Source organism: Arachis ipaensis, chromosome B4, assembly GCF_059453495.1.
Source record: "Arachis ipaensis isolate K30076 ecotype BB chromosome B4, ASM5945349v1, whole genome shotgun sequence".
NCBI classification, from domain to species: domain Eukaryota; kingdom Viridiplantae; phylum Streptophyta; class Magnoliopsida; order Fabales; family Fabaceae; genus Arachis; species Arachis ipaensis.
Genome location: NC_142439.1, coordinates 144,760,926 through 144,775,471, shown reverse-complemented (window position 1 = coordinate 144,775,471; position 14,546 = coordinate 144,760,926). Strand labels below are relative to the sequence as shown.

The 14,546-nt window shown below is 29.9% G+C and overlaps 1 protein-coding gene and 1 pseudogene across 1 annotated transcript; both read left to right on the top strand.

The window, feature by feature from the left end:
- The first annotated feature begins 2,735 nt into the window (after window positions 1–2,735).
- LOC107635490 (isoflavone-7-O-methyltransferase 9) lies at window positions 2,736–4,808 on the top strand. The gene is made up of 2 exons (XM_016338975.3): window positions 2,736–3,587; window positions 4,437–4,808. Exons 1-2 carry the CDS (start codon window positions 2,814–2,816, stop codon window positions 4,734–4,736), a joined length of 1,074 nt encoding a protein of 357 aa, XP_016194461.1. The 5' UTR covers window positions 2,736–2,813; the 3' UTR covers window positions 4,737–4,808.
- A 2,298-nt stretch (window positions 4,809–7,106) lies between these two features.
- Window positions 7,107–12,253, top strand: LOC107637364 (pathogenesis-related protein 5 pseudogene; annotated as a pseudogene).
- The last annotated feature ends 2,293 nt before the right edge of the window (window positions 12,254–14,546 follow it).

The following is a 14,546-nucleotide window of genomic DNA, read 5'->3' as shown; positions in this document are numbered from 1 at the left end:
TGTAAAGAAATGGTTGATTTTGAGTTCCTAAAACCTAACACTACTCTGATACCATGTTATCATGGTACAAAGAGTTTAGGAAAGAAATGAATAATTATTTTTGTTATTCATATTTTTCATCAGTGATTACAAGATTCTTACCAATATATAGACTAAAAATACGCTAAGAATATGCTCGTTATGAAATAACATCTTAATAAATTATATTGATTTTTTTTAATCATCTTTGATATTTTTTTGATTTTGTTTTCTAATTATGATATTCTAATACATGGTGGTAATTTTTTTGAATTTGAGTTCTATCTTTATAAAAATTGTGTTGCCACTGATGGTGATCATTTTGACTTTTAGATGACAAGGCTTTTGGATTTTTTTTACTTGATGAGCAAAGTTAAGATTGAGTTTGAGAGTGTTTGTGTGTTCAGGAAGATATTGTATTTGGTAGTTGTTATTCGTAATTAATTCAAGTAACAACTTCGGAGAAGATAATCGCTTGGAACAAAAAATAATAGTGGAAGATTAGAATTTATTATTTTTAATTATCACATTTTTAGGTATTATAGTTTTTTTAGATTTGGCTAAAGAAACATATTTTTTAAAAAATTGACCGTTGTTTTACGCAAATTGAATTTTTCAAGCCTCAATTCAAAGTTATTTGTTGCTACATGTGGCCTCAATATGCTTAAATTACACTGTATAAAGCATGGATATTTTGTTGAATTGTTGTATTTGCGTGTCGGACACGATATTTATCGATATTCGTTCAATATGTATGTCTATTGTTTTCAATTTGTATCTTAATAAAAAATAAAATAAAAATTTTTGGACACATTTGAACACACTTAAATATCATCACATATTAACGTGTCTAGTCTTATTCTTAATATATATTTTTAAAATAAATTTATATATATTATATATTATTATTTATTAAAATAAAAAATATTTTAAATACTTAACATAATTAAAATAAGACATTAAAAATAATTAAAAAATTAATTTATATTTTAATATTAATAAAATATCAAAATATCATTATGATTTATCTAAAAAATATTTTATATTTTATATGTATACGTATCTCTGTATCATGTAAGATTTTAAAATTTGCGTATCGATCGGTGTATTCCGTATCGTGTCGTGTCTTATATCCGTATCAGTGTCCGTGCATCATAAATTACACCCATCAATGCTTGGAGTAGAGTATTCTCACATAATTTTGCGTTGATTACAAAAATAACTTTTTTATATTAAGCATTTTCGTATTTTTGTGGTGAAATTATAAATGGGGAGATAGAGAGAGCAAGTGCATTTTATGATTCAAAAAATTGATATGATTGCAAAGTGGAATAATGAAGATGAAAAGAATCATATCTCATCTCAAAGCTTCAACGTGTGCACTCATGATGTCAAATAAAGTCCCTCACTCCCTTGTCATCTGTTAGGGTTATCTTGTGTTCTACTTTACAAAGAATCAAAGATGAGCTATATATATATATATATATATATATATATAACTGGAAACGCATCCCACGAGGAGCAACATTATGATGATGTGGCCGAAGATATGCATTATTTAGAGTTAGAGACGATAAAATGCTATTATATTCATCCATATCACATCTTAAGCTATCATTATTAACTCGATATAAAAAATAAAATTTTAAAAATATTTAACAATAATAATATAAATTTTTTTATGTAATTATCCACTTAATTTTTTTGTTAATATAACAATAAATGATTTAATATATTTGAAAAAAATATATATATACTATAAATTATAAAAGTTAACTTAGTATAAAACTTAAATGAGCACAATGAATATTTAATTTTCATAAACTTTCAGTTTGAATATATTTTACATACGTATTATTGCAACAACAACAACAAAATTTTATTCTACTAAGTAAAATCGATTAACTAAATTAATTAACATTAGAGTCCTATTATGTATTAAGATTGCAATAAGACTATTTATACGTTGATATCTAAAGACTATTTTATGTATGGTCTGTCTTCCACTCTTCCTCGCTCTACTTTTCATTTGTTATCTATTTTTTATATCATTCACCTTTTTAATTGAATATTCTTCAAATCTTCTTTTCACATATTCAAATTACATGAAAGATAAAAATTCTATCATTTTTTCAATAATAGCTACTATTCTGATTTGCTCTTTTATAAATTAAGTGCAACAAAATTAAATGATAAAACTTAGAATAATATTAGTTATAACTGATTTTTATTATGTTAGACTAATTTAGTTAAATTTAAGGAAAAGTATGGGGAGTCAATAAAATATTTGTACAATACGTACAACGGAGGTTTAGAGAGTATTAGAGATATAACCATTAGTGTTACCTTTTTTTATTAGTGTAAGCTTCTGGGATGAGTGGTATCATGACATGGTATTAGAGCTCTAGATTTGAAAGGTCAAGAGTTTGATTCTTGGTGAAACCCAAAATTAGCTTAAGCTTTTGGAATAAGTAGTTTTATGACATGAGATGTTTATTATCCCTAGTACCCGAATGGTTATTCTTAATATTATGGGTGATGTTTATTTTGTAACTCATATAGTCCATTGTACACATTGTACAAATAAATCATTGGCTCCCTAGCGGGACTCCAAACTTAATTAATAAAAAAATTTAGATGTGTAAGGTTATTTTTTTTTCCATCCCTATAAACATATACCAAACCCAACCACCAAATCAAACACCCAACAACCAAACCAAACCAAATACAACCAAACCAAAAGTTTGTGAATTGAAAAGCGGAAAAAGAAGAAGATCAGAGAGTGTAGTTGCAATATGGAGTTGCTAAGTGAGTGCAAGGCAAGTGAGATATTTGAAGGACAAGTTGTTGTCTACAAACACCTTTATGCATACCTAGATTCCATGTGTCTCAAATGGTGTCTAGACCTCAACATGCCTGACATAATCCACAACCATGGCCAACCCATTACCCTTCATCACTTGGCCTCAACATTGCAAGTTCCGCCGTCCAAAATCGACGGCGTTCGCCGCTTCATGCGCCACCTTGCTCACAATGGATTCTTCCACATAACAAGACTACTCCATGATGATAATGAAGAAAAGGAAGCATATGCTCTCACTATTGCTTCAAAGCTTCTTGTCAAAGGAACTCAACATTCTTTAGCTCCAATGTCTAAGTGTGTTCTTGATCCCACTTTGTCAGGTACTTACCATTTCCTTGGGAAATGGACTCTTGAAGAAAATCTTAGTTTATCTGAAATTTCCCTTGGAACAAATCTTTGGGACTTTTTTAGCAAAAACCCTTCATATTTGAGTTTCTTCAATGAGTCAATGGCTAGTGACTCTCAAATGGTGAAGTTGGCATTGAAAGATCATAGTGCTGTCTTTGAAGGGTTGGAATCCATTGTAGATGTTGGTGGTGGAAATGGAACCGTATCTAAGATTATCAATGACATGTTTCCCAAATTGAATTGCATAGTGTTTGACCTTCCACATGTTGTGGAGAATTTTACAGGAAGCAACAATTTGAGCTTTGTTGGTGGAGACATGTTTCTTTCTATTCCTCATGCTCATGCTATTCTACTTAAGGTATGTTTCTGTAAATTACAAAGATTTTATCTGATTAATCGTTAAAAATATAATAATTTCGCGGCAGCATCGACATGGTCGGCGGAGGGGGGTTGCAACGGCGCAGGTGAGGCTATAGAGGGAGACCGGAGATTAGGAGGATACAATGATATTAGAAGTAATCGTTTGTAGTGTGGATGAGTTTAATTATTAATGTTAATTTTTTTAATTTTAAAATTTGATAATTAGATAATTAATTAAAAATTTAATTTTTAATTATAATGTACTTTTTTTTAAATAATTGTTGACATTATTTATATTTATCATTGTTTTCTTATACTTTTTTAAAGTATAATTATTTATAAGATTTTTTAATTAATTTAAGCTTTTTGAACAAGTGATATATTATGATATCGTATTAAAATTTTATTTTATGACTTTTTTTTGGTACATAATAATAAATGGCGGCTGGTGATACAATAATTAAAAATTTTAAAATGACAAAGCATATCGTGTCAGCATTTAATCTGTATGTCATGTTTATAAAAAATAAAAATTAAAATAGATAATTTTTAAATTTTACTCGATTAAAAAAAAAATTATAAATGTCAAAACTAAAAAACAAATATTTTACTTAGACTATAAACATATCTAAACATTTCTATATTTTGAATTAAACAGAATTGATCACTAAATAATAAACATTAATTTTCTTTTTTTTTTTTTATGTAAAACTTCATTCATTTATGTTGATAATTTTTTTAAGAAAAGAAAATAATGAGCGTACTTGCTTGTTGATAAATTGGATTACTCTTGGAAAAGGCAATTAATATTGCTAACTTTTTTTTTTTATTTTTTTTGTTTTTGCAGTGGATTTTACATGATTGGGATGATGAACATTGTGTAAAAATATTAAAAAAATGTAAAGATGCAATTTTAAATGATGTTAAAGGAGGAAAAGTAATTATCATAGATACTGTGATAAATGAAAACCATGAAGAGCATGAACTTACTCAATTGAAGCTAAGGATGGATATTATGATGACACATGTGAATGGAAAGGAGAGAAGCCAAGAAGAATTGAAGAAACTATTTTTGAAAGCAGGTTTTCAAAATTATAAAATATCCCCTTTAACTGGAATATATTCTCTTATTGAGGTCTATCCTTAAGAATTGTTATTGGTTGTTACAATCTGTTAAATAACTAATTTGCTCTCTAAGCAGCAAATTAATTTCAATGCAAATTTCTTTATTATTCAGTTTAAAATTGTCTAGCTATAATTAATTATTAATTATTAATTATTCCCACGGCAGTTCTGTGTATTTCGTTGTGTTTTCAAGTTTGACTTTGTGTCCTACATTTATTAAGTTTTGATTATATAAACAAATATACTTTTTTTTATAATAATTATTGTCACAAACAAAAAATACACGTACTAAGAAAAAGAAATTATGTTAGCACACAAAATTATCCTTATAGTAGTTTCCACTTACAAAGTTAATATTATTTATACTCTTTTCTAATGTTATATAATTATTAATAAGAGTAAAATAGAGAGAAAATACATTAATATTATAAAATACTAGCGGCTTAACAGACACTCTGTTCAGCCGCTTTTCTATTATTTTGAAGAAATTAATTTTATTTTTAAAATATATTATTCGTTTTTTAAATTTATTAGATTATCTTTTTTTAATTTTAATATTAACGTGATCTTATTTATATTATATTTTAGTGTTGGTGTTAATATATCATTTATCTTTTAAATTTGTCAGATAAGTATTTTTTTCATCATTTTAAAATTAACGTAGCCTTATTTATATGAAATTTTGTTGAGAGTAAAATTACTATAGAAAACCTTTAAAATGCTAAATTATAAAAGCACACCATAAAGATATATGTATATACTATCAGAAAAAGGTATAGTTCAAGAAATAACGTTCAAAATGTTATCATAATTTAAAAAGAGTATATCTATAAACCCAAATGCACGTTAGTTATTTACAAAAATTAATTTTGTCTAAATATCATGGATATTCATGTTTGTCTTCTTCTTTTTTAAGTGGTAGGCCAAAATATGATTTTGATTCTGAAGATGCCTTCAGTTTCCTACAAATAGTGGAAGGACATAAGAAATGAATATGCTTATAAATTTTGTTTTTAAATATCAAACTAGAAGAGTATTATTGAAAAAATTAGGAGAATACAAAGGTTGTGTACCTGAAAAAAATCTTTCGTAATTCACCATACATCTCCTTGTCAATAACTTCTTGCATCTTGAAAAATTGTCAGATTTTATTTACCATAAAAATAACCATATAAACACTTCAGGTTTATTCAATTAAATTGATTGCTTATTATAGAGAATAATTCAAGTAAAATATGTAGAATTGTGATATCTTGTTTTGCATTGAACTTTTTGAAAGGACAAAAAAAATGACATTAATCCTTATTTATCATTGACAAAATATAAATTAAATGATATTACATCTTTTTTTGTTAGGAATTTTTTTTCTTAATAACAATTACCTCCAATGATATTGTTTTGTATCGAAATGAGTTAGTTGTGTTTTTTTAAGTTCATGGCTGAAAAAAAAAGAGTTAAAAAGTTTAACATAATTGGTATATAGGACAAAATAGACGGAAATATTTATTATGTAATAAAAGTTTATTGCATTACCTTTTATTTTTTGATCCAATATTTCTCTTTTTATCATCTTTCATAATTGAGTTTTGTCTACTTTAACTGTACCTCCTCAACCAATAGAATAAATTTTGATTGGATGAACCTAAGTCAATTTCACGTTTGATCAATAACACTAAAACAAAAATATGTATCATCAATGCAGTTGTCCCGTCATTAATGCTGTAATCCTTACTTTATTGTTGATTGGTCTCATTGATGCAATTGATTGCTCATCCTTCCATCTACTTCATAATAATTGGAATCATGTTTCCTGTAATTTATTGCATATATGTATCACAATATGTTTTAATAGTGTTATATATATTACTTTAGAATTAAGTAATGATACATCACAAATAAGACATACGTCTACCTTTTATTGGTTTTAAAATTTTAATTTTTATAATTTTATTGCTAAAATTATAAAATTGATAGCAACATTTAAAGAAATCAAATTTTGAATTTTTTTTAAAGTAAATATAAACATTGCAAACTATAATTTCTTAAAAAACCAATAATGATATATTTTAAGGATGTATGTTTATTAATTTTTATAATTTATATGAATCGTAGTTGGTGCATACCTGTTGGATAAAGTAGAGGTTCTAGTTCCTTTCGCTTATCTCTTTGAATATGTTGATGAGCTCTCTTGATAACAATTTATCTGTTAAAAATTTTAGTCGTTAGTTATTGAAATTAGTGAACAAAACTATCTACTCCAATGTTGATATTGTAATGATAAAATTACATAATACACGGATTATACTTGTAAAAAGGCTCACGTATTTGTCAAGCACATAAATTACCTGAGGTGCAGGTAACAAAATTTCTTTGAACACTACATTCTTTGTGAATTGTCCCCTTTTTCCATCTACTATTCCTTCTTTGACTAAGATTTTTGTGGTTAACTGAGAAACACTTCGAGATAGAGCAACGTATAATTGACCATGGCTGAACACATGTTTAGGGAGATAGATCCCTACCTTAAGGATAGTTTGCCCTTGTGATTTATTTATCGTTAAGGCAAAACTCAATCTTATAGGAAATTACTTTCTAATAAGCACAAAGGGTAATCCTGAATTCTCAGTTGTTTTGTGTTTTATCCGAAGCAGAAAAGCTCTTTTTCCAGAGTGATTGTAACACCCTCACTATCAGAAGTCACGCTTCCGGCTGCGCTACTCTGATAGCAAGAAGTATTACGACTACTTTACATATTAAATACTAAAATAGGAGCATGTGACTCGACACTGTATCGCTGATTTCTTTGAAAACCAGAAATAAATACTTTATCTTAAGAAAAATACAAGCAGGCATAAATTCATATACAAGACTCCTTACATAATAACTCAATATATTATACGCATAAAACATACCATTCCTATCCCTCTTACAAACTTGTAATAACAAAGACGAGGGAAGAAAATAATTTAATTAATACAACAACATATAAACCAAACGCAGTATAACTCTTCTTAATGCTTCTTCATCCGGTTCCTAAAAAGGTAAAGTTGTAGGGGTGAGAACCTAACCACACGGTCTCACTACAAAATTTCAAAGTTTTCATAAGAAGATATTTAATAGAAAAACTATTTTCAAGTTCAGTGATTATCATTGCCTTATGAATCTTTTTAAAAAAAATCAATAGGTAATCGTTCAAAACCTTTTCAAAAAAATAATGTTTAATCTTTCAAAAATTCGAAACATTTCCTTTCTTATAAGAAAATCTCAATCAGAAACCAACCACGCAATCAAACAACACAATCATTAATTCAGCACCAAAGTTCAATCTCAAATGTAGCACGCCAGAACAAACACAGGCAAGGCAGACAAGGAAAGCACAAGTAGGCAGCAGTTACAGCAAATAGTTCAAGTATCAGTTACGAACAGTTTAGCAATTAGGCAAACCAAAACAAGTTCAAACTCAAGCAAAGCATACAAATGCATATGATGCATGCCTGTCCTATGGCTGATGAGGCTCATCTGTCGGTTATCCAGCCAACCCGACAAGTCTGAATTGTACTTAGACTGTCCCCCGACGTGCAACCCCAAGAGTCTATGCATAGCTTTTTCTCGAATAATCGATATTACTCAATGGGGGTAACATTCCCGAGAATTTATATAGTGCCCGGTCACACACTTACATCGTAGGGTCAACAGAGTATCGAGTCTTCAACCTGGTACACGTGGTGGCAAGCCACGACACTTAATCCAGGGAACCTCGTATCTCAGATATTTCAAATTTATAAGCCATATAAATAATTCATTCATCATTCATCAATATCTGAGCCATTCTCAATATCATCATCATTCGTCAATTCATATCCCATTTCCAAATTCATTCAAAAATCATATTTCAAATCAATCCTCATCATCTTTTTTTTCGTTTCGTTCACTAACAATTCTCAATCCAAAACATTACTTTTTCTTTGATAAATGAAGTAATCTTAAATCATATAATGCTTAAAATTAAACCTTTTAAAATAACTACTTCAAATGAAACTTCTAATTTTATAAAATTTCGGCAGCATCTCCCCTAAAACTCAGATTTTGCCACCCTTTTCGGGTCCCATCCAAACATTTCTCAAACATTTTCCAAACCTCAATCATTTTCCAAGATTCAGCTAGTTCCAATATCAAATTATTTTCAAAGCGAATCAGTGCCCATAATAAATCTCTTTTTAAAATCAAACCAGCTCAAATACTAAATCATTTATAAAGTCATTTATAAAGTCACTAACTCAAAATTAAACAATTTCCAAAGTCAATTCCTTTACATCATCAAAAATAGCTTCAAAACCAAGAAAAGCCATTTTTCATAATAATCAACTAAATAACCTTTTAAACTAATTTCTTTTCAGCAATCACAAACTACTCAAACAATCAAGCAATCAGTCATTCAGTCCAGCAAACAACCACATTTAGAAGACAATCATAATCACAGACATATGTTCTCTCACATTAATATCTATTTATCACAACTCTGTAATATAAATTAGATTTTAATAAAAACCCTACCTCGAAAGTTGAACCCATAAACTAAAGGCGTCACAAGAACCATTCCTCTCCGCCCGAAACCAACTGCAGCTTCAATCGTAGGTCTGCTCACTTCCGCAATAGCAGAAACAGCTTTAATTGCAATAGGCAATCCCGATAACTCAATCCTAAAACATAAATATCGCGAAAACCTTAATAACACATAACAGGAAACTAACGGCGAGGGTTCGCAATAAGATATACCTACAGTAAGAGCAAAATGGAACAGCCGCAATTCCGAGCTGACCTGGAGGCATCTCCGACAGCGGCCAGAAACTCCGATGGTCCAACTGTAACCTTAACTTTGATATAAAATCGTCGGAATTCAATCCTACAATACCAACAGCTCAGAGCCTCTAATAACTTATATTGGAATATTGATTTCAGAAGTTCTGGAAGTAAAAACGCTTACCAAGAAGGCAAAGGCTCGGCGGCGGCTTCCGACAGCCAGAACAGCGGCGGTTCGTGGCGGTGACACGGATCTGGCGGCGGGACAGCGGTGGAAGGTGTCTCCCTTTCCCGTCACGTTCTGACCCTTCCTTCCATAGCTCAGCTCAGCGATGAAACAGATCCACGGCGCTGATGGAAGCACGGTGGTGACGAGGCAGATCTGACGGCGACGGGATCCTCGACGGTGTCTTCTCTCTCTCTCTCCTTGGCTCCACCATGGATGACGGTGACTCTGGCTTGCGGTGAGGACGACGTCGGCGACCTTAACCATGGTAGCAGTGACTCCTCCCCTGCGCGCGCTTTGCTCCTCCCTTGCATGGCTCTGGTTCGCGCTCCTCTTCCTCTATTAGCGACATACGACGGTGCGGACGCATCAGTGGCGGCGACGGCTTCAGCCGCGACGAGGAGCGGTGGAACAGCCCACTAGCTCCGGCGCGTCTTCCTCCTTCCCCCGGCGCTCTTCCCTCTCTTTCTCTCTGCTTTCTCGAATCTCACCCTCTCTCCCCTCCTTCCCCTGTTTTCATTTCCTTTTTTTTTTCTTTCTTTCTTCGATGAGTGGGGTTATTGGGGGTGAAAGTAATTGGCGGCTGAAGGAGGTAAAGGGCAGCTAGGGTTTCTTTTGGGGTAAAGAGAAAATTATGTGTTAATTAGGGTTAAGGTTTTGTGTGTTTGATTTTAGGATTAGGGTTTAATTTAGGACAAATGTGAAATTAGAGATTTTTGGACAAATTGGAGTTTTGTTAAATTTTAATAAAATTAAGAGATATTATATTAAATTAAATATAAAATATCCATCTTTAAAATACCTTTCAATTACAAATTTATAAATTAGTTTCGATTAAATGCTAATTAAATAAAAATTAGAGACAAATAAATTAATTCTCTTTCATTTATAAAATAAGGTTAAAAATATAAATATTTAAAATTAAGGCATATAAAATATTCACTATTTTTCAATTATAAGAACTCTACATCAAAAATAAGAGTCTACTCAACTTTTATATAAAAATCTCCGAAGTACAGTCTTAAATAAATATTATGCATCATAAATAATTAATTAATAACTTTTAAAAAATTAGAGATCTTACAGTGATGGCCTGTTAAGATTTTCACGTCTAACATGTTTTGAAAAGTTCATCGACATAGTAGCCTTGTGCCATTGCATAAGCCTGTCTTAGGATCTATGTTTCTTAGTAACATCAGAGGAACACCTTTTTTTACCTTCAACATATGAGGTGGCAATCCACCCGTGGAGATCGAGTTAAGATATTCTTGTTGATACAGATTATTTGTATCTCCTTCTACTTCATCAAAGGATGCTAAAATTCGTTCGTCTCCCGAAAATTGGTTAATGACTATATCATTAAACTGTTGCACATCATGATTTTTGGGTGTCAATATCGCTCTCTCCACCATATAAGATGCATCCCACCCATGAGATTGCAAATTTGAAAAGGTTTCTTTTATTAATTTCTGTAAGGAAAAGTCTAGCGGGCCAGTAATTTTTGTGTTTTCTGTCCAACACTTAACCATCAAAACAAAAATGAGTGATCTCCCACAATTAGATGTAATCTCACACCATTAAAAATACTATTGATGGCCAATTGATGGTTACAAAACACCAAAATTACTGGCCCCTAGCATTCTTCTTTATGTAATGATGCCTCACCTTCCCATGGTATTGCCATGTGTGCTTCTATTTGTACCAAGTCTTCACATATGGTAGACTCAATTCCATGCCTTATGCGCATAAAATACTCCGCAAAAGCACTTGAATATTTTTGTCAAAAAAAAAAAACCACTGATGGATGAATATATTGGCAGGTGATATTGCATCAACCACATTATTCACCCTACAAAATAATTGCAAATACGCTGTTTGGCCGCCCGGAAGTCTTTTCGGCAACCGCCCAAATATTATTTACACGGAATTTTCTCTAAGACCCGGTTCTTTGACCCAATTAAATGTGCCGGCTGGTTGGTCAGGACGTTTTTGGACTAGAACCGAATGCAATTTTGATAGGACCGGTAACGTTGAATGTGCTATCGGAGACTGTTTCGGTGGCCTCAAGTGTATCGGCGGAGGTGTTCTGCCGGTAACACCGGCCGAGTTCACGGTTGAAAATGCTGGCAATGGCAATATGGACTTTTATGATGTGAACTTGGTAGACGGTTATAATGTTCCTATGGGGGTACATGCAACCGGAAGAACCGATAACAGTCAATATGCTGGCTGCGTTTTTTAGCTAAATGATAACTGTCCAAAGGAGTTACAGGTAAAAAATATCACCAGTTTGGTAGTTACATACAAGAGCGCGTGTGCGGCATTCAACAGTCTGGAATATTATTGTACCGGAAAGCACGGAACACCACAGACATGCCCACAGCCCACCTACAAATTACTCATAAATGTTTAAGAATGCATGTCCAAGAGCTTATAGTTATGCTTATGATGATGCTTCAAGCACTTGTACATGTTTTGGAGCAAATTACATCATCACTTTTTGCCCCACATAATCCTCATAAATCCTAAATCTTAGGTTTTTTTTTTTTTGTTGGTTATATAGTTGTTACTTGTTAGTGTTAAAGAAAGGATGTTTGTGATTGATTTGTTAGTTAACCGTGAAATACTTAGATACATAACTTTATGTAGAATTGATAACTAAAAATTATTAAATAATTTAATAGATTTAACTAAATTATTATTTAATTACTCTTGCCTATGAACTCCACATGAAATTAAGTGTTAAATTTTTATTTTAGTTAATTTAATCATATTTAATTAGAATTGAGGAACTGCGTCTTCATGTAGTAGTTTGTTTTTTTTTTTTTTTTGCATTATTCATTCTACCATAATTTGTAGAGGAGTAATTTTATATTTTTTTTAGAATAGTTCAAATGGTATACTCTCTCCATTTTCACTCAAATGTTTCGAATTTGAGTCTTACTCCTAATTTAAAAAAAGAGAAAAAATACAAAACAAAAATGCTCTATGAAAATAACTTAAATTAACTCAAAGAAAAAAAATTTTTCCGTTGTGATCTTTATTTTTGGCCAAATCTTTTAAGAGATTTTTTTTTTTGTTGCAAAAGTAAACTATTAGTTTGATAAATAAATTAAGCTTTAAACAATGAAGATGAACACACACTGATTCTTATTAGTAGCACCAACATTCAAGTCGAGTTCATTTTAATATAGTATTATGAACATAAAATTGTTTATACTTTTATCTACAGTTTAATTATTGAGCCCTTATAATTATATTAAAATTTTAATTAGGTTAATTTAAAATTTTATAATTAAATCTCTACTTAATATTTCACAATTCATTTTACATTAAACATAAAAATAAATATTCTAAGAATATTTTTTCTAATTTAAATATCATTATAAATTTAAACGAATTCAAAATTTGATAAATCTGTGAGATCCTAATTGCTGAAATTATTATTAGAGGACAGCTATCAAAGTAAAGGGGATATAAAGGGTTTGTATTGTATATTTAATTTGATAACATAACGATACAAATAAAATTTTATCTTTTTAGATAATAATAATAACAATAATAATAATAATAAAATAAATTTGACAACTTTGTTTAACCGTTGTGATTTGTTATTAAGATTACTTCTTATCAAATAAAATTTAAACAAAGTAAAATGAAAAAGGCATTGCTTGCGTCAAAAGAAAAAGATATTATTGGCCATATTTAGTTAGTTTTTTTTTTTAACTTTAAACAATGAAGATGAACACATACACAGCTGTTTTAAGCATATGATAAATCAAAGATAAATTTGATTTAAAATTAAAACAAAAATAGATAAAGAGGAGTAATTTTATAATTTCTATTCGAATCAAGTAAAGAATACAAAACAAAAATGCTCTATGAAAATAACTTAAATTCACTCAAATTATTATTTTTTCTTTTCTGTTGTGATATTTATTTTTGGCCAAATCTTTAGAAAAATTTTTTGGTTTTTGTTTTTCAAAAGTGAACTGATTAATTAGTTTGATAAATAAATTAAACTTTAAACAATGAAGATGAACACATACATACACTAATTCTTATTAGTAGCACCAACATTCAAGTCGACTTAATTTTAATATAGTATCATAAACATAAAATTGTTTATACTTTTATCTACAGTTTAATTATTGAGTTGTTATAATCATATTAAATTTTTAATTAGGTTTCTAGAATTTAAAAGTTAAATGATATTTCTATTTGCTTGTTTTAACCGTATGATAAATCAAAGATAAATAATTTGATTTAAAATTAAAACAAAACAAGATCATATCATATCAATTAAATTTAAATAAAATCGTTCAGCCATATTTTTTTTCTTTTTATGAAACCACTCAAACAAACATTATATATTTCACTTTTTATATAAGGAAACTCTTACATTCCATTCCAAGAACACTCACATTACATTCCAGTTTTACAATCATGCCTTTCTTGTTACAGGCAATTCTTGATCCAAAATGGAATGGCTTGGTTTTGTTAGCGGAAGCTGCTGCCGCAATGACTAAAGAAAAGTTGGAACAAGAAGGCCACAATGACTCTTCAGCCGCTTTTCTATTGTTTTTAAGAAATTAATTTTATTTTTTGTTAATATATTATTTATTTTTTAAATGTATTAAATAAATATTTTTTATTGAGAAGTGTTAGGAAACCAGTAACTCTTGTAATTTATAGCCATCAAATAGCCATCAATAATAATTTTAATGGTGTGAGATTGGTGAGAGATTTTATCCAATGGCTCACTTTTCTTTGCTAGCTACATACTGACCAGAATTTGAAAAATTT

Coding starts and splice junctions, on each gene's coding strand:
- LOC107635490 (XM_016338975.3), top strand. CDS start 2,814: ATGGAGTTGCTAAGTGAGTGCAAGGCAAGTGAGATATTTGAAGGACAA. Junction 3,588..4,436: donor CTCATGCTATTCTACTTAAG/GTATGTTTCTGT, acceptor TTGTTTTTGCAG/TGGATTTTACATGATTGGGA.